At 45.7% G+C, this 20696-nt stretch overlaps 1 protein-coding gene across 4 annotated transcripts in view; it reads left to right on the forward strand.

Moving 5' to 3' along the window:
• The first annotated feature begins 678 nt into the window (after positions 1-678).
• CC2D2A (coiled-coil and C2 domain containing 2A) overlaps positions 679-20696 on the forward strand; it is a 132993-nt gene continuing 112975 nt past the window's right edge. For 3 of the 4 annotated variants that reach the window (XM_039241550.1, XM_039241554.1, XM_039241551.1), the window contains exons 1-5: positions 679-797; positions 6425-6483; positions 8782-8865; positions 9199-9312; positions 10693-10816. In XM_039241550.1, the coding sequence (XP_039097481.1) occupies positions 6445-6483; positions 8782-8865; positions 9199-9312; positions 10693-10816 (361 nt within the window). In that variant the 5' untranslated portion in view covers positions 679-797; positions 6425-6444. The remainder of the gene's footprint in view (positions 798-6424; positions 6484-8781; positions 8866-9198; positions 9313-10692; positions 10817-20696) is intronic. The other variant, XM_039241553.1, reaches the window with a different exon arrangement.

Below are 20696 nucleotides of genomic sequence, written 5' to 3' on the forward strand. Positions count from 1 at the left end.
CACATGCAAAGACACACAGATACACACACACACACACACACACACACAGAAATACACATGGATATGCTACATACACACACACACACACACACACACCAGAAAGGTTGGAGTGTGGTTTTCCTTGGTCTGTCCACTCCATCCCTCTTCCATCTGCTCTGCCTCTTCTCACATCACCTAGCTTTTTTTGAGCCAATACCATTTCTATCCTCTTTGACCAATCTCGGTGGGATTCAGAGAATAAGCAAAGATTAATCCTGGACATCCAACCTCCACATTTAACTGGAAAACATCACTGGTGCCCGGCAGCACTGCCACAGAACCTTTGCTGCAAATAAGTCAGATGCACCGCCCTGTCGGGGTGACCGTTCATAATTCTAAGCCTCCCGCCCCTGAGTATCACCTGTATTTTACCAGAATGCCCAGGGACCCCGATGACATAAGGGAGGGCATGGTTCTTAAAGTCCCACCTAATTTCCGATCAACGGCCCCAAGCTGGTTCCTCTCTGTGCTGTGCTCATCTGCTCCCCCAACCCGTTTGTGCTCCGCTACTGGAAGTCACCTGTCACTTTAAAAAAAAAAAAAAAAAGCCAGAGTGACCTCCCTTAGGAACGTGTTGCTAAGCGGGTGTTTTTGCTCCCAGGGCTTCAGCCTCCCAGGGAGCAGCCCTGGGTCCGCCCCCAACGTTCAGCCTTTCCCTCTGGACTGTTTCAGAAGATTCGACAGGAAGACTCGGCTCTCTCCACTTTCCTTCCATCCCAGGAAGCGGAATCTGCAAAGCGCTTTGCAAAGTTCCTAAGGTAACCAGTTCTTACCCGGGCGAAGGGCTGCCAGCAAACGGTGTCCTGCCTCCCGTTACCCCGGCTTGGAGTGCAGCTCTCTAAGCCCGCGGTCCCCTGAGCTGATTTAATGAATTTTAGGTGTAGGGCTTCTCACCACTATGATTTACGTTTTACTTTCTGGAATTGAATCATAGAGTGTTACTTGGGCTGCTTTGATTTGAGAGGCTGTCTGCTGTCCGGTTTACAGGAAACATGAGCCTGGCTTGTCACTGCCCCTGGGTGGAATCCCTCCCACAGGGCTGCTCTGCTTCCTTCCTGGGACTTTCCTGCCATCCTGTTGCTTTCCTGTCTCCCAGAAACATTTGCTGCGTGTAGCATCTCTGAGCCTCTCAGTTCAAGTTGGTCCAAGGGCAAAGTTATTGCATTTTCGTGGCAATAGGCAGAGGAAGAGCCATTACAGACAAAGGGATGAGGTCACTGCTTCAAAAGACCACAAGAAAATCTGCGGGCTGTTATTTATGCTGATAGTTCACCTTCGCTACAAAGAGGCACTATGGAAAGCTAATAAAGTCTAGTGGGAAATACGCATCTGTTATTGGATTTTCACATAACCTCTTCTGCAAATAAATTCAGCTCCAGAATGAAATCTCTCTCTATGTCCTACAGCTCATTTAAAGAGTCATTCACTCACATGTTTGTCGGGCACGAACAAGGCGCCAGGCAATGTACTGAAGTTCAGAGTATGCAGAAATGCGTAAGAACCAGGTCAGAAGCGCAGAGTTTACTCAGAAGACAGCCCTATGAATGGAGACTAACGGCACAATGCACTAAGTGCCATAAGATATTTATAAAAGCGTCGAACATGCTTGAAACACAGCAGATGATCTGGGATCACTTAGCTCATCACGTAAACGTGGGCATATGCCACAGAGTGCAGCTCAAGTACAGCATTTATATGCACTCTTCCGGGGTGATGTGTGTTACATCGAGCTGATTGAGTGATTCCATAAAAGCTATCTGTCACTAACCTTAGACAAAGGGAAGCTGTGGCTGGAATGCCTTGTAGAATCAGATTATGAATTTGGAAGTAGTGTGTGTGGCAACTGCCAGGGTTTCAGGCTCCAACCTTAACAGGCTAGGACACAAACAGCTAAGCACTGTATATAGGGAGGAAATACCCATAGGCGTGAGGGCAGGGGAGGGCTTCAGAAGCACCATAAATGGAAAGAGAAAGGACACTCCCCTGGGCTCAGCGAGGGGAAGGGAAAGAGGGAAACTTGGGTTTTGGAGCCAGGAGATTGAAGGTGGGAACCAGAGATGATAATGGGGGACTTGAATGTCACCTCAGGTCTTTCTTGTGACCTCCCGCCTTCTGTCCCCTAAGTCTTTTTCCATCCTCACTCCTTTTTCTACTTTCCTTTTCTAACACCACCTTTGTTTAATAATAATCACAGTATCGAGAGCCTGCTCCATGCTAGGCATTTTACCATATAGTCTATTACTTAACCCTTATAGGATAATCACTCTTGGAGGTAAGAATTATCATCGTAAATCTGCAGGTGAAGAAACAGATCTCAGAGAGGTGAAGGCGTTCCCAAGATCACACAGCTGACAAATCGAGCTGGAATTGGGACCCAGGTTCATTTAATTTTTTACAAAGATCTCGCTATCTCAATATGCCCGTGTTCGCACTGTTTTGGAATAAGACACTCATACTGTGTTATTTTTTTAAGCAGCCCAAAGTCAAATGCAGTGCATCCCTTATCATAGACCTACATTCTTTGGCCTACATCCTGTAGTATTTATCACAGAGCCTTCTGGATAGGACTCTGATCCACTCATCACCCTGAGAGACAGTCCCTTTCTTTAGATGAAGGTCTCAGCAGTACCTTCCTAGAAAATTGTCTTTGGTTTTCTGCACTAAGTTAAATAAATCATTGACGTAAAGAAACCAAAGCCCAGGACATCTGCATGGCCCAGTTGTTTGAGCGTCCAACTTCAGCTCAGGTCATGGTCTTGTAGTCAGTGAGTTCCAGCCCCATGCAGGGCTCTGTGCTGACAGCTGATAGCCTGCAGCCTGCTTCAGATTCTGTGTCTCCCCCTCTCTCTCTACCCCTCCCCTGCTCACGCTCTGTCTCTCTCTGTCTCTCTCTCAAAAATAAATAAAAACATTTAAATTATAAAGTAGCCAGACCCCTTTCTCATTGGAGTAATACTCCATAGCTTTCAATTGTACATATTTCTAGAAGAGTGGACTAGCATAGATTGCTTCCTGATACGATCACAAAAACAGGGATCAATGGTGAGATAGAGAGGTAGAGTGGCATAGGGAAGATTGTGGAATTACCAAGTCTTGGTAATTTGGAATTACCAAATTCTGAATGTGACATTTAATAACTATAACCTTGAACAAATTGTATATCTTGCTGGAGGTTAACCTCAGAGGAAACCTTGGTCCCTCATAGGCGAATTGAGGCCTGTACAACTGAACTAGAAATGTTGCTGTAAGGTCTGGGGATAGCACGCATCTAGAGATAGCACAAAATAAGTCTGCGGGAAATTATGCCTCTTATTTTGATGTTGCCGATAGGAATATATTAACAAGCGCTCAACGCATTTGGTGATGACAAGCTGTATATTAAAGCCAAGCAGTATTGATTTATCTTCTCTTAGGACCCGTGCTCATGAAAAAATAAATTTTGATGTCATTTGATTTCCTTAGAAACTCATTCAAAGGTAATGATCAGGAAAGAATGAGGAGAAAAAAAATCAACTCTGTTACATTTTTCATTTTTACTTCTATTTCTTTCATATATGACTTTTTTTTTTCACTTCTTAAGAAAGAATCTTTCTTTCCTAAAATACATCACAGTTCTTTTTTTTTTCCAGCTCATAATTACCAGAGTTGTTTCCTAGAGAGCTTTTGTGTCCTTGAGCATTTAATACCTATCCTCTGCCTCTCATTCCATCTAGATCACCTCCTTGTCCTTTTATTTTTTGAGCTGCTGACATCAGTTTCCTTCCTCCATTTCTGGTAGCCTGTGAGGGGGTCTGGAGAGGAGACAACAGATTTCCAGATGCTTTGATTCCCTTTAATGTGCTTTAGGAAGAGCTTATGACTTGTCAGCATTGACGTTTCTCCCTGCGTTCTCTCCTTTGATCTCCCCAGTGACCCAGAGATGACAATGGAGATTTAAAGGGCTCCAGAATGTGGCCATGGAAGATGCAACCAATAAGTAGTGATTTAGTCATTCATTTGTTGAGTGTCTGCTATGTGCCATTCTTCTAGGCTCTGGGGGTAAACAATGAACAAACGTCCCTGTCCTCTTATAGCTTAGATTCTAACAGGAATGGGCAGACAATAGCAAATAAATATATATGTCAGCTGGTGATAAGCACTATAGAAAAAGAAATCATGGTGAGATAGTTAGGGAATTCCAGGAAGGTAAGGGAGGCAGATTATCATTGTATTACGAGTATTCTGGGAGGACTTCTCTGAAGGGTCTCTGTAGACAGAGAGCCTTGCAATTATCTTGGGCAAGAGGGTTCCTGGCAGAGGGAACAGCGAGTACAAAGGCCCTGAGGCCAGAGGATTCAAGTGCAGGTCATATAGAGCCTTGTAAGCAATTGAAAGGGTTTTGGATTTTACTCTGTTGAGAAAAAGAAGTCATTGGATTTTGAGTGCAAAAATGACATGACTGTGCTTGAATTTTAAACAATTCACTCTCTTCAGTGTAAAGAACAACGTGTAGGTGAGCGAGGTGGGAAGCAGAGAAGTTAGAAGGGTCTTGCCAGAGGCCATGTGAGAGACAGCGGTGCCTGACCAGGGTGATAACATTGGAGGTGGTTAGTGGTGTTGGATTCTCCATATAGTTTGAAGGCAAAGCCATCAGGATTTTCATGGATTGCATGTCGTGTGTCATGTGAGAGTCAAAGCAGGGTCAGGAATGACTCCATGGCTTCTGGTCTAAGACAAATGAGTCCTACTTATTACAACAAGGAAAGTTGCAGGACAAGAATATTTGGGGGTAATGACAGGGAGCTTCATCTGGGGCATGTTCAGCTAAGTGAAGGTATCCATCAAACACCCGGATATTTAAGTCTGGAGCTCTGGAGAGGTGTGTGGGCCCAGAGTGTAAGCGTGTGGGGTATCAGTAGACGGATGGCATTTAAAGCCAAGAGATGGGGATGGGTACGGGCGAAGCGGAGCCCCACATGTGGTGATCGAGGAGATGTAGAAAGACCAGCTTAGGAGTCTGAGAGACAGTAAGATGAAAATCAAGAAAGAACACATCCCAGGAGCCAAGCGAAGAAACTATTTCAAGAAAAAGCAGGTGATGGGTCACTTTCATTACTAAGTGCCTCTGAGGGTCAGATAAGATGAGCACTGAGGAATAATCATTAGATGCGGTGATGCAGTGTCACCAGGACCCTGGGAAAAGCAGTTTCAGGGGGTGCTGGGCCCAGCAAACCTAACCAGGAAGAGAAGGTGTGAAGAGCTTTCCTGTAGAAGGTTGAAAAGTAGAGTACTAGCTAGAAAGAGAAGTGGAGTCCAGAGACAGCCCTTTTAAAGAAAAGGAGCCAATCATGGGGCGCCTGGGTGGCTTAGTCGGTTAAACGTCCGACTTTCGCTTAGGTCTTGATCTCGCGGTTCGTGGGTTCGAGCCCCGCGTCGGGCTCTGTGCTGACTGCCAGCTCGGAGCCTGGAGCCTGTTTCAGAGTCTGTGACTCCCTCTCTCTCTGACCCTCCCCTGCTCACGCTGTCTCTCTCTCTCTCCTAGAAATAAATAAAAATATTAAAAAAGAAAATAAAGAAGGAGCCAATCACAGCACTTTGTTCATGGGGGAACTGGGCCAATAGAGCAGGAAGAAGTGATTATCCAGGGGAAAGGGGCAAATTGTTGGCTTTAACTCGTGGAGGAGGGATGTCCTGGGGCCCAGTGCACAGGCTGACATCCCAGACTAGATGGGAGCAGGGGCAGGCACCGTAGGAGTAGAGGCAGGAGACATGGCCTGATTCGGAGGGTGGGGGAGGGGAGGGGATGGAAGCCCCCTCTGGTGTCATCTCACTGTTCAGTGAAATAAGGACCAAGGCCAAGTGGGGAGTGTGAGAAGGACTCCTCTGACTCCAAGAGCAGCATTCCGTCACTCGCACCGGCTGCCCAGTGGCACCAGGTTCATTGCTGCGCCCATGGGGCCAGAAGGGTCTGGCATCCTTCCTTTTCCACTAGGGCTCATTTCCACCAATCTGGGTCTGCAAGCCCGTATTCCTTGGGAATGAAACCTCTACTCTAACATGAGGTCAGCTTCATAGTTATCAATAGTAAGAATGTTTCAGGGCGCCTGCGTGGCTCAGTCGGTTAAGCAGCTGACTTTGGCTCAGGTCATGATCTCATGGTTCGTGGGTTCGAGCCCCACGTCGGTCTCTGTGCTGACAGCCAGCTCAGAGCCTGGAGCCTGCTTCAGATTCTGTGTGTGTCTCTCTCTCTCTGACACTCCCCTGTTCACACTGTCTCTCTCTCTCTCTCTCTCAGAAATAAATAAAACATTAAAAAGTTTTTTTAAATAGTAAGAATGTTTCACTGATTTTCAAAGGCCTGACTTCTCTGTTTTGTTTTGTTTTGTTTTTTCCTTTTTCCTGTCAGGAGCAGAAATCACAGCCAAAATGAATCCCAAGGAAGAAAAAGTAAAAATAATCACAGAGGTAAGTGGTTGCTTAGGTGTCCCCTAAAGGTGTGGTTGTGTGTGCACTGCACTTGTGTTTCACACTTTGTGAGTGAGCAAGTTAGGCCAGCAACAGGCCTTTATTGCACGCCTACTGAATGCAGAGGGCACTATGTCAGACACGTGGTGGAGAAGGGCCCTGATGGCATAGGAAATGCGTCCCTGGAGACATTCCAGGAGCTAACATCTACACGAATGCTCTGAGGCTGCCTGGTCACCATTTCATGACACACAGCTGTTCGGAGTGACCTCTGCTACTGAGTCAGCTCTGCTGAAGCACATGGATTTGTAGAGAAATTCAGGATGACGGTACCATTGTAGATTACAACCACTAGTAGAATCCTCCATCACATGGATTCCTGCCATTCCTAACTCATCGTGTACAAACCATCATTAAACACTACCTAGAACAAAGAAGGGAGGCCGTCTCCTATTTGGAGACTGCAGACCTCAGAACTCAGCTCCAGCTTCTCTGCTGTCTCCAGGGCCAACTGACTTGAGACCATAGAGGCAGAAATGGAGAAGATATGCTGTTTTCTACAGAGTGCTTCTAAAGCCTGAAGGAACACATTACCCAGATACAACCACACAGGTTAACTTTATGCAAGACATCAAGTACTTTCAAACCACATAAACCTATATCCTCTTATTCATTCATGCAACAACTACTTACTGTGCCTCTGTTCCCTGGGGATACAGCGGCAAAGGAGTTTTGTGCCCTCAGGGAGTTTCCGTTCTATCTAATTTGCAGTCTTACTGGACAGTTTTCCACTGATAGAGAATCAAAACATTATTGGAAAGCATGGGGCGCCTGGGTGGCTTAGTCGGTTAAGCGTCCGACTTTCGCTTAGGTCATGATCTCGCGGTTCGTGGGTTCGAGCCCCGCGTCGGGCTCTGTGCTGACTGCCAGCTCAGAGCCTGGAGCCTGTGTCAGTCTGTGACTCCCTCTCTCTCTGACCCTCCCCTGCTCACGCTGTCTCTCTCTCTCCTAGAAATAAAGAAAACATTTAAAAAAAAAAAAAAGCATTATTGGAAAGCAAAATTAAACTAAACTAAACTAAACCAAAACAAAACAATAAAAAAGACCCAAATTTCCTTACAAATCCATTTTAAGCCAGTGAGAACTTAGACGTGAACTAAGAGCCACACCTGGACACCACAATGTTAGCAGCATCTTACAATCTTTGAAGTTGGTCAACCCTTAAGCTAGGAACACTCCCTACCTAGTAGCACTGAATCGTGAGGCTGAGTGAGGATGGGGCTTTCACCCAGAGGAGGAGTCAGAGACATCAAAAGACAAACCCAGGCTATGCCCATTCACTGGCCAGGACCTTCGTTCCCTCTGCCAACTGAATTTCTCATCTTCTCTAACCTCCACGGCCAAGGTCAAGGATGTGCAGCTGGAGGCTGGCTCAGCAACCTGCTTGACCTTTCTTTGAAATCTTAAATCACATCATTAAAATCCATCCTTTGAGTTCCAAGTTTATCTTAGCATTTTAAAAAAAATCCCATTTTCACATTGAACACCTTTCTAATGAATTCGGTATAAGAGGGACAGGTTCCAGGTTTATCTTGCAATTCTTTTATGCTCAGAGGTGGTGTGCCCTGGTTTGTAGAAGTCTAGGACCAGAATATTTGAGGGCATTCAGCTCTAATATTTTATCACTACAACTTTAGAAAGTGTCATATGGAAAAAGAAAAAAAGTTTGCACTGTGGAAGAATTTCTCTGTTTTCAAGAAGACCCACCAACATTGTCTTTAAATTGAGACTTCATGATGATTTAACATGTATCTTCATTATTCTGTACTTGAGACCGAGGCTGGAGGGCAGAGGAGTCTGGCCCTTGAGACCTCTGGTTTGATTCCCATGTCATCTTGTGCTGGGGTCCTCTGGGCAGACAAGCTCTCCTGATAGGCACCCTTGTTCTTGGCCTTCATTAGATTGTGTTTTGAGGGCAGGAAGCACCTCTGTGTCTGCAGAGCCAGAAGCATGGTGGATGTTTTATGGGTGAACTATGAAGGCTCCAAGATCATCTCATTTGTGCTTCCATTTGGACAAAAGTTTTCAAGACCATGATGTGTGTTTTGAGAAGAGTAGAGGCTGGTAGTTGCTTAGACCATGTCAACTGTCCCTTTACCCACACTCAACTTTAGAGGTGGGGTCAGGATGGTGATTTTAATTTCAATATGTAAAATGCACACCTCTTCTTTTCTTACCTTTGTTCCCCAACTTACACACAGACTAAATGACCTCTCTTCCATTTGCATTTTTACAAAGGAGTTCAATGAAAATGATGAGGACGCAGGTGTGGGACGACAGAAGAAGACCTCGAAGATTGTAAGACAGAAAAGAAAGAAACGGGTAGGTGTCTGCCTGTGCATTGGCTGTTGATTGACAATGTACGGGCACCCGCAGGGAATGACACATTCTCCCAGGGGCACCCTGGAAAAGCCAGGGATGCAGGTGGAAGAAGCGAGGTGTAGGACCTATGTGGGGCCTTAAGAGTGACCTTCACAGGGAGGCCATGGTCAGTACCCTGAGCATTTTCCCTCTGAGGTTTCTCCCATTTCCTGAGAGAAGTCCAGAAAAGAGGGAAGGAGTCTTTTTACTGTTGTCCTCAAAGGCCATGAGCTGAGGCGGGCGATAGATGGCAGTGCAGGATTACTAATCATGGGGAACTCCCCCTTTCTCCAGTTCCAAGCCCGAGCTCTGCTTCGGTCTAAACCAGAGCCCCCCCTCCCAGCTCTCCTCCGCAGGAGTGACCCTCCTTGGCTGGGAGCATCCCCCTGCGAGGCCAGCCTTCTCAAGGTAAATAATTCCCAGGGTCAGGAGCCCTTGCCCTCCGAGGAGGGGAAGCAGGGAAGATCTCTTTGGAGGGGCAACTTGCTTGGAATAATTGAGATGCCAGCAGGAGAGGGAAGGAAGGGAGCGCCATTTTGAGCCAGCACCCACGTGATGGGGCTGCCTGGAGAGAGTGACCGGGATGCGGGGAGGTGCGGAGGTAGGGAAGGCACCACGGGAGCTGAAGTGAGGGGAGAAGCCCCCTCTTTGCGCCCCCCACACCCCGAGCACACTCTGGTTGGGACCAGTGGGCGGAGGGGTGGCCTCTGCTTTTGCAGCTGAGATGGAGCAGCCAGGGGGAGAGGGGGTGGCCAGAGTGCAGGGTGGAGGCGCTGCCAGCCGCGTGGCCAGTCTGTCTAGCCATTCAGGGAGGTTTAACCCATTCCTGCAGGGTTCCCGGGAGGCTCTGCAGCCAGGGCAGGGGACCCAGAGTACAGACGGAAAGGGTGCAAGTCCTTAGCTACAGAGCCACAGGCACAGGAGAAAGAGGCAGGGATGGCGAGGGGAGCATGGTACGAGGCACTGCACCTCTAGGCACCATCTCCTGGATCTAATCCAAGCAGAGCCCAGACTGCAGACCACGGAGCAGGAGAGGTTTGGGGGTGTTGTAAGAAATCCAGAGTACTGTTTAACCCCAGCGGCACTTCAGAATGGAATTTGGAAGAATTATTTTTTTCTCAGTCCATGCCTCCAGTCCACCCCAGGCCATTTATTTGAGTCACAATGTCCCGTGTTTTGCACAATGGCTGATACAAAGCAGCATCTCAGTGCACGGGGTATTTTCATCTCCCTTGTTTTACTGATGAAGAAGGAAGGAAGCTAGGAAGTTAAATAACTTGCCCCGAGTCCCTCAGTTCATCTGAGCTCAGAGGTAAGCCTTCGTCTGGCCCCAAAGGCCAACGCTCAGCCTTGGCTTCCACTGTCACCTTTGTTCACCAGCCTCCCCTCTTCGGAGAGCCTGGGGAAGGAACCACAGGCTGTTGCTTGCCCTGAATTATCCGGGGACACTTTGGCAGCTGTTTCCAAAAGATTTGGAGTTGGGAATCACATAGTTGGCCGCGACTTTTCTGCTTCCCTTTTCCACCCAATTTCTGCAAAGGTCTGTACATTATTCGTAGAAATAGGGAAAATATTTAATTTGGGAATGCCTCAGTAATTTCACGAGAACCTTCTTAGACAAACTCAGGGGTGGCACCCCTTTACTAACAGGTAACAGCACCTAGATGGCTATCTAGATCTGAATAATATTAAGGCCTGTCCCCTCGCTGAGTGACCCACCTTATCCCCAGATAGGATCTGTGTCAACCGAAGCCCTGGGGATAACCACGTCTTCCCCTCTGCCCACAGTTGCCCACCACTGGCCTCCAGGAAATGGTGTCTGAAAATCCCCATCTAGGCAATCAGCCGGAACCCCTGCAGGAAGATTCTGACATTCGCCCCCTGAGCATGACCACCCGTCGAGGCCCCCGCAGTAAGTGTCCCCTGGTTCAGTTCAGCCAGTATTACATGCTTCTTGTAATCAGCACAGAGCAATATGGGGGTTTTTAATGGGTATTATTTTTCATACATGACTATCAACCCTCCCCCACTTCACCCCAACTCTGTGGGCAGTTTTCTAGGTTAGCATCTGTCTAGGAGACAGGACACATAGCTTCAAGACATACTTCTGTAAGCTTGGAAGCGTTACTTGAAATAAAAATGTTTCAGGTGAGGGCGCCTGGGTGGCTCAGTAGGTGAAGCACCTGACTCGATTTTGGCTCAGGTCATGATCTCGCTGGGGGTTCATGAGATCCCTGCATCAGATTCTGTGTTGATTGCGGGAAGCCTGCTTGCGATTCCCTCTCTCCCCCTTCCCTGCATTTTCTGCCCTTCTCTCTCTCTCTCAAAATCAATAAAGAAACATTTTTAAAAAATGGTACAGGTGATCAAATTCATAGACATTCAAGGGAGGTTGAAATGGTTAGGAAGCCATCCACATCCAAGAAGTGGGGCTTGAATCCGATGTTGCAAGGCATGAGAGAACTTTGGAGGCTCTCGGTGCCTCTGGCTTTGTAGTACCCCACACCTAACACATATACGTGTGCACTTTCCCCCCTTCCAAGAACCTCCACTACGGTGGACATCATTAATTATCTGCTTGTTGTAGGAAAAAGGATCACCCTTTACTTGTTGCTTTTCATGAAAAGTGGATTAGACAAGAGGAAAAGGTGCGTTACACTTTTCAGTTGTTAACTCATCATTACATAATTGTTACCCTATTTCTCTGCAGCGGGGCTGGGGAATAAAGTAACTATTGGAAACCAGAAGGCTTTGGAAGCAAGCTCATCCGAAGTCCAACCCTGGGAAAAATGTGGTTCCCATCTAAGAGCGATGATATCATAGGACTGTTACAAATTAGTTAAACAGAACCAAACTTTATTTCATATAGTTACTTCTTTTTCTAACTGCTCAAACTTACTCTTTATTGAAGATTACAACTTGTCTTACCTCTGGCTGCCATAACAAAATACCATAGACTGGGTGGCTCAAACAACAGACATTATGTTTCCATAATTCTAGAAGCTGGAAGTCCAAGATCAGGGTGCCAGAGCAATGGGTTTCCAGCGAGACCTCTCTGCCTCCCTCATAGGTGGCTGCCATCGTCCTGTGTGCTCACTTGGGTGTCCCTGCTTATAAGGACATCGATCATGCTGTAAGAGGGTCCCACTGTGTAGCTTCATTTAACCTTTATTACCTCCTCAGAGGCTCTCTCTCCAAATAGTCACAGTGAGGGTTAGGGCTTCAACCTATGAACTGTGTGGAGACACAATTCCGTCCATAGCACAACTGTGGAATATTTAAAGTTATTTTTTAAAGATTATTTATTTATTTTGGGAGAGAGAGAGGACACACACACACACACACACACACACACACACACGGAGGAGAGGCAGAACAATGGGGAGAAGGAGAATCCCAAGCAGGCTTTGTGCTGTCAGGGCAGAGCCTGACATGGGATCATGACCTGAGCCAAAATCAAGAGTGGGAAGCTTAACCGACTGGGCCACTCAAGCTCCCTTTAAACAGTTATTTTTAAATCAAGGGGGAAGTGTCAGAGGAGTTGGCCAATAATAGACTCTTACTAAAAAGTCAATTTTTTCTTTATTCCGAAAATAAGGAAAATACTATTTATGATCACCATGGGAGTGAATGTGAGGATGAAATCAAAAAAGGTATAAAAGGTATAAAAAGGTATAAAAAGTGTTTTAAATAGTATGCACTGTTATAAATACTCAAATAGTATGCACTAGTATATTACATAGATAAACGCACAGTGACTAAGGGGTTTTACAGTGAGATAAGAGACTTTTGGACTTTGCATTAGTCCAAAAGTGAAAAATAAACAAAACCTATGATTTCTGATTTGGAGAAGAGAAAAACAATAGAAAGCTAGGATCTGCTGCCTCAACAAGGTCATGACCAGCAGGTATCTGGACATTCCAGGACAGAGCTAAAACTGTTGGTAATTTGGCAGCACTGGTGGGAAAGATGTAAAGAAAACCCCCCTAGGAGTGACGTGGGAACACCTGGTGGATAAGAAGCCTGTGGTGGCCAACCACCGGCAGAAAGCCAGCCGTGCGGTCAAGATAGCAGAATGGATTCCATTCATGATGCCAATGCACAGTAGAGGGAAAGACAGATGAGGAACAAGGAAGGCAAAGAGCACTGAGAAACACAGCAAGGAGTCTAGGCTGACACAGAGCAACAGAGGAGCTCAGGCTGAAGGGTGTGTGGGAGTCTTGAGGTAGCATTGGGGAAAGAAGATTCCATACAGGTGGCTTGGAAACACACAAATGTGGGCAGAAAACAGTGCACCCTGAGCAAAGTGGAGGCAGCCATGCCTGGGAAATTGCACACCTTTGCCATTTGTTAGAAGTATGGCACCAGGAGATGCCCAGGTGGCTCCTTGGATAAGCGTCCAACTCTTGATTCTGGCTCAGGTCATGATCTCACAGTTGGTGGGTTTATGGGTTCGAGCCCTGTGTCAGGCTCTGTGATGACAATGCAGAGGCTGCTTGAGATTCTCTCTCTCTCCCTCTCTCTCTGCCCTTCCCCTGCTTGGTCTCGTGCGCTCTCTCTCTCTTCTCTCTCCCTCAAAATAAATAAATAAACATTAAAAACGAACCTTCTGTATATCGCTTTCCTACTCAGAAATCTATGATGAGCATCACATAAAACCCACACTCTCTTTGCTCTGGCTTCTGAGACCCTATGCATTCTGGCCGCTTCCAGTTGTGTTCCCACTCTTCTCCCATCTCCCCACCTGGCGGGCTGCTTCCTGCCCTCTGAAAGCCTCGTGGCTGCCTGCACGCTCCCAGGCTCCGGCGCCCACCCGAGAGAGGCTACCCACTCATGTCTTTAGTCAGCTTGTGGCAGAAAGGCAAGAGAGTTGTAGCATGGTCTTGGTGGCACCCTGGTGGCTCAGTCCGTTAAGCACCCATCTCTTGGGTTTGGCTCAGGCACGATCTCACAGTTGATGAGTTCGAGCCCCACATCGCATCCCACGACAGCGTGGAGCCTCCTTAGAATTCTCTCTCCCTCTCTCTCTGCTCCTCCCCTGCTTGTACTCTCTCTCAAACAAACAGACAAACAAAAAGACATGGTCTTTGGGGTCAGACAAGTGTGGGTACCAATCTCTACCTGTCCCTTTCATACTCTCTTGGGCAATTTCCTCCATCTCCCTAAACTTCAATTTCTTTATTTGCAAAATGGGAACAAGAAGAGAATACCTTAATACCTCCACAGAGTTTATATTCCAGTTGGAGGGGAGGGGGGAGGGAAAAAGAGAAATGAAATAGACACGATGGATACACAGTATGGCCAGGGTGTGGGGAGTGCTACACAGATAAAGACTAAGCTGTTTAAGAAGCCTCAGGAGTGAGAGGCAGGGTTGCTATTTTATCATCATGGGAAGGCCTCTCCAGCAGTGTTTGAGCAGAGGCCTGGAGCAAAAGGGAGATCCCTGAGAAAAGTGCTTTTAATGCAAGAGTGTGTTCGGTGTGTTTTAGGATCAGCAAGGAGGCCAGAGTGGTTGGCAGAGTGAGCAGGGAGGGCAAGTAGGAAATGAGAGGAGACGGGAAGTGCCCCGGGGCCCCTACACATTTCACAGTCCAAGTGAAATGACGGCCTTCGGAGGGTCTGATCAGACTTAAGGCTGAAGGCTGCTATACTAAGGAATTTATTCTGGAAGGTGTAAGAGCAGAACACAGAACCAGGTGAACAGCGAAGACAACATCCAAGTGGGCACATGGGGTCCTGGGAGCAAGTAGTGGATGAGGTGGGAAGAATGTTGTGGACGAAATGACACAAAGACAAGACACACAAAAGACAGACACAGACACAACTCCTGCCGGAGGAAAAATCCAACGCAAGCCTCCTTGGGGTTTATTTTATACCCCGGTAGCTGGATACGTACTGAAATCTACAAGGTGCATTCCTTTTCCAAATAAGGGCAAGAAGCCAAACACATTCCAAGCACAGGGGGGAGCAAAGGGAGGAAGCAACCACAACATGTTTACTAAGAGGCCTGCCCACAACTCCAGCCTCCTCCTTATTTCTAAGGAGGGCATGTTCCCTCGTATGCGAGCAGATCATTAACCTTGGATATTGTGTGCAGGCCTCTTGGCAGAACATCCTGTTTGCAGACATGATCTGCCCAAGCAGAGAGTCCCGTGTGCAGGCACATCCCCGCGTCCCTAACCACTCTTTCTTGTGGTCACTGTCGGGCTCCCACAAAGAAGGAGGGAATCGAAGCATCTGGAAGGTAGAGACAACGGGCTTTATGGCTGGACCAGACAGGAGTTTTGAAAGCAGGAAGGACGATGTCAGCTTTTTAACTTGAACAACTGGGAAAACGGAGTTGCCATTTACAGAGAGGGGAAGATGGCAGAGAGAACGGGTTTGGGGTAAAATGAGGAAAAGGCAGTTTGAGATGCCTGCTGGATATCCAAGTGGAGGTGAATGTAGGGGTCTGGAGGTTCAGGGGGGCATGGGGGCAGGAGAGGCCTTTGCTGAGCATCTAAGAGACCACTTTTCTAGGGCACCTGGGTGACTTAGACAGTTGAGTGTCTGACTGTTGGTATCAGCTTAGGTCATGATCTCACAGTTCTTGGGTTCGAGCCCCCTGTCTGGCTATAAGCTGGCTTCGTGGAGCCTGTTTGGGATTCTCTCTCTCTCCCTCTCTCTACCCCCACCTGCTCAAGCTGTGTCTGTGTTTCTCAAAATAAATAAATAGAGAGAGAGAGAGAGAGAGAGATAAAACTTAAAAAAAGTTTTATGAAAGAGTACAGTCTGGAGTTCCTGGGTGGCTCAGTTGGCTAAGCGTCTGACTTTGGCTCAGGTCGTGATCTCACCGTTCATGGGTTTGAGCCCTGCATTGGGCTCTGTGCTGACAGCTCGGAGCCTGGAGCCTACTTGAGAGTCTATGTCTCCCTCTCTCTCTGCTCCTTCCCTACTCGCACTGTCTCTCTCTCTCCCAAAAAATAAATAAAACGTTAAAAAATTGTTTTTAAAAAGAGCACTTTTTCACGTCCTCACCTATTCTGTCCTTCCCAGGCTTCTGTTTTCCCCTAGAGCACGCATCCCCCCTGGCATGTTCCTGGCAACTGTTTGCTAACTGCCCCCGAGAGCAGAACTTTGTCTTCTTTCTTCATCGCTGAACCGAACCCCAGTGCCTAGAGCAATACTTGCTGCCCGGTTGGGGCTCAGTGACATTTATAGAACAAATCTGCCCAGGGACATAATAGCCAGCACCTCAGAAGGGTCCTACCCTCTCAGCATTTGTAGTCTTGTGGGAGAATCAGCTGATTAAGGACAGGATGGTGAAGCTACACAGGCCTAGTGGTAAAACAGCACCTTCCACACCATCCCCTACGTCCTTGCTCAGGAAGAGCATGGACTGGGGGCTCTCGGCTCTACAGTGAGTCCAGGTAGGCTGACTGCTCTTTGGAGAGAGGAGTTCTTTTTATCACCTAGGCACATTTCCTCCTTGACCAGTTTTATGACTTTTTCCCCCAGCAAAACAGGAAATACAAATTTATTTCCTCTGCTCACGACACACTTTAGCCCATCTATTAAGGCTTTACGTGCCTGGTTATCAAAATAGCTTGTTGATATTCTCAAAGTAAATCAAATATCACCAAGGCAAGTGCCAAATCCTTAAGATCCTAAACATAATACCCTTTGGGGCCTGTATTTTTCATTAGGAAAATCCAAATGTGCACAGAATTAAATAACTTTCAGTGAACCAGGGAGCCTGGCTGGCTCAGTCAGAGGAGCATGTGACTCTTGATGCTGGGGTTGTGAGTTTGAGCCCTATGCTGGGTGTACAGCTTACTTAAAAAAAAAAAAGACAATCCAGTGAACCTCATATGCCCAGCACCGCAATCAAGAATTAATAAGATTTTGGAACGCCTGGGTGGCTCAGTCAGTTAAGCATCTGACTTTGGCTCAGGTCATGATCTCACGGTTAGTGGGTTCGAACCCCGCATCGGGCTCTGTGCTGACAGCCAGCTCAGAACCTGGAGCCTGTTCCAATTCTGTGTCTCCCTTTCTCTCTGATCCTCCCCTGCTCATGCTCTCTCTCTCTCAGAAATAAATAAAACATTAAAAAAAATTTTTTAAAAGAATTAATAAGATTTTGCCATATTTGTTTTAAGTATTCTTTTTCTCTTTCTTTTTCTTTTTTTTTGCCTTTGTCATATATATGTGTATATATACATATATATATATATATACACATACACATATGTGTGTATATATATATATATGTATATATATATACACATACACACACACATACATATAATTGTTTTTAATTGTGGTAAAAAAAACTCATAACATAAAATTTACCATCTTAACCTTTCTTTAAATATTTATTCCTTTTTTTTGAGAGAAAGACGGAGTGGGAGTGGGGGAGGGGCAGAGAGAGAAGGAGACACAGAATCCAAATCCAAAGCAGGCTCCAGGCTCCAAGCTGTCAGGATAGAGCCCAACATGAGACTTGAACTCATGAACCTCAAGATCATGACCTGAGATGAAGTCCGACGTTCAACCAACTGAACCACCCAGGTGCCCTGCCATCTTAATCATTTTTAAATGCACACTTCAGAAGAGTTAACTATCACATCGCTAGGCAACAGATCCCTGGAACTATTTCATCTCACAAAACTGAAACTCTATACCTCATTTTTAAAAGTTTATTTATTTATTTTGAGTCGGGGTGCAGAGAGAGGACAGAGAGAATCCCAAGCAGGCTCCACACTGTCAGCACAGAGCCTGATTCAGTGCTTGAACTCATGAACCATGAAATTATTATCTTAGCTGAAGTCAAAAGTCAGATGCTTAACCAACTGAGCCACCCAGGGCCCCCAAAGCTCTATACCTATTAAATACTAACTCCCCATTTTCCCTCCCTTCAGCCCTTGGCAACCTCCATTCTTCTTTCTATTACAATGAATTTGACAATTTTAGGTACCTCACACAAGTAAAGTCATGCAGTATTTGTCTTTGTGACGGATTTATTTCACTTAGCATTTAGGTCTTTAAGGTCCATCCATATTACAGCATGTGACAGGAATTTGTTCCTTTTTAAGGCAGAATAATATTTCAATGTGTGTAATGTCATATTTTGCTAATATATTCATCCTTCAGGGACATTTGGGTGGCTTCTACTTCTAATCCATTTGAGTTAATTTTTGTATGATGTAAGGTAAGGGTCCAAGTTCAATCCTTCTGCATATGAATTGCCAGTTTCCCAACACCATTTGTTGAAGAGGCTGTCCTTTCCCTATTGAGTGTCTTCACAGCCTTGTTGAAGACCATATGCTCAAAGGTTTATTTCTGGGTTCTCTCTCTATTCCATTGGCCTATATGTCTTGTTTATGCACCACCATACTGCTCTTATTATTGTAGCTTTGTAATATGTTTTGAACTCAGGAAGTGTGAGAACTCCAACTCTTTTTCAAACTTGGCTTGGGTATTTCAGGGTCCTTTAATATTTCATATGAATTAAGGATGAATTTCTCTATTTCTGTGGAAAATGACAGTAAGATTTTCATAGGGATTGCATTAAATCTGTAGATCAACTTGGGTGGTACTGACATTTTAACAGTATTAAGTTTTCCAATCCATGAACATGAGATGTCTTTCCATTTATTCATGTCTTCAATTTTTTTCAGCAATGTACAAGTCTTTTGCCTCCTTGGTGAAGCTTCTTCCTAAATATTTTATTCTTTTTCATGGTATTCTAAATGGAATTGTTCTCTTAATTTCCTTTTTAAATTTTTTTGTTGTGAGTGTATAGAAACCCAACTGATTTTTGCGTGTCAATTTTGTATCCTGAAACTCTGCTGAATAGTTTCTCTCTCTCTCTCTCTCTCTCTCTCTCTCTCTCTCTCTGTGTGTGTGTGTGTGTGTGTGTGTGTGTGTAGAATCTTTAGAGTTTTCTATATGTAAGACCACGTCATCTGCAAACATAGATAGTTTCATATTTTCCTTTCCAATTTAGGATGCCTTTGTAGCTTTCTTTCTTGCAGTGTTAGTATGTCTGGGCTGCTATAACATCCACAGACTAGGTGGCTCATAAAGAACAGAAATTTATTTCCCACAGTTCTGGAGGCTGAGAAGTTCAAGATCAATGCACTGGCAGATTTGGTACCTGGTAAGGAGGGCTCACTTCCTGATTCATGGATGGCTGTCCTCTTGCCGTGAGGAATGGTAGAAGGTACGAGAAGCTCTCTGGGATCTCTTTTGTAAGGGCATTAACCCCATTCATGAGGGTGGAACCCTCATGACCTAATTACCTCGCATAGGCCCCAATTCCAAATGCCATCACACTGGAGGTTAAGTTATAATATCAGAATTTGGGGAGGACACAGTCAGTCTGTGGCACTTGCCTAACTACTCTGGCTAGGACTTCCAGTACTACATTGACTCAAATTGGTGGGAGGAGGCATCCTTATCTTACTCCTGATCTTAGAGGAAAAGCTTTCAGTTGTTCACCACTGAGTATGATGTTAGTTGTAGGCTTTCATAGATGCCCTTTACTGTGTTGAGGTTGTTCCCGTCTATCTCTATTCTATTGAGTGTTTTTATCATAAAATGATGTTGAATTTTGTCAAATGCTTTCTCTGCATCAGTTGAGACGATCATGTGTCTTTTGTCCTTTGTTCTGTTACCAAGGTGTATCACTTTGATTGATTTCTATATGTTGAACCATCCTGGCAACACCCCCAAACTGGGCTGGGTTAATACTCTGTGTAAACGGCTCGTGAAGCTCTCTCACATGACCAGTTTATAAATACTGTTCACATTTCCCTAGGTGAAACCTCAGATTCAGTGGTTTCCCTATCCCCAATAAGACAGTTTATGTGAGCGCTGTGGGACTTTTTAAGCTCACATGATTCCATTTTATTTTCTTCCCTTAGCACTTAGTGGTTTACTTGAAGCATCTCCCACGCTACCCACCAAAGATAGGTAAATAGGTGATAGGAGGGTAGGTAGGTAAGTAGATAGGTTGATAGATAGATAGATAGATAGATAGGCAGATAGATAGATAGGCAGATAGATAGGCAGACAGATGATAAATTTGAGAGCCTTGAACTATGAAGCTTAAGATCATGTTCTGAGCCACTTAGCAAGCTTTCTAATAAGATTTCTACCAAGATTCTTCATTCTCCGTCCTTGCCCACATCCCTTTATGTTGCCATGATATTAAGAAGGATAAACATTTCAAGTCAGCACGCATTCCTTGAAACCTACAGAAACTGAAATCAGACTCACTACTACTTGTTACTACTTTCAGCCATGGGACCTTGAGCAATAACCTAGTCTTCTCAAGCCATAGAAGCCTCATTTATAAAATGAGGATAATAAAACCCTCAACGTTATGCAGCAGTTACTACAATGAAATCAAATGATATATAGAACACACCTACGGAGGGTCTGGCACATATGTAGTAGTCTCCCCCAGCTGAAAGATGAACTTGTTGCCAAATAACTAACAAAAATAATTACCTTTCTTGAGTTTGAGGACATGTCAGGCACCGTGCTAAGGTCTCTGCACGCATTACATTATTTCTCAGAACAGCACTACCATCAGACGTTTTATAGGTGACGAAACTAAGTTCAGAGAGAACCACCAGCTACCACCAAGATTTCAACTGCGGTCCATACACCTCCGTGCTCTTCATGGCCACGCTATGGCATGACTTGACACTCACAAACCCCAAGCCTGACTGGTCTTTAAAGCTAAGGGTTTCCAGCTGCCCACGGAAGGTGCAGTGGCTCCCAGACCCCCAGGGGACTCTTCA

This window comes from Hyaena hyaena, unplaced genomic scaffold, assembly GCF_003009895.1.
Source record: "Hyaena hyaena isolate Hyena2069 unplaced genomic scaffold, ASM300989v1 scaffold_195, whole genome shotgun sequence".
In the NCBI taxonomy this organism is placed as follows: domain Eukaryota; kingdom Metazoa; phylum Chordata; class Mammalia; order Carnivora; family Hyaenidae; genus Hyaena; species Hyaena hyaena.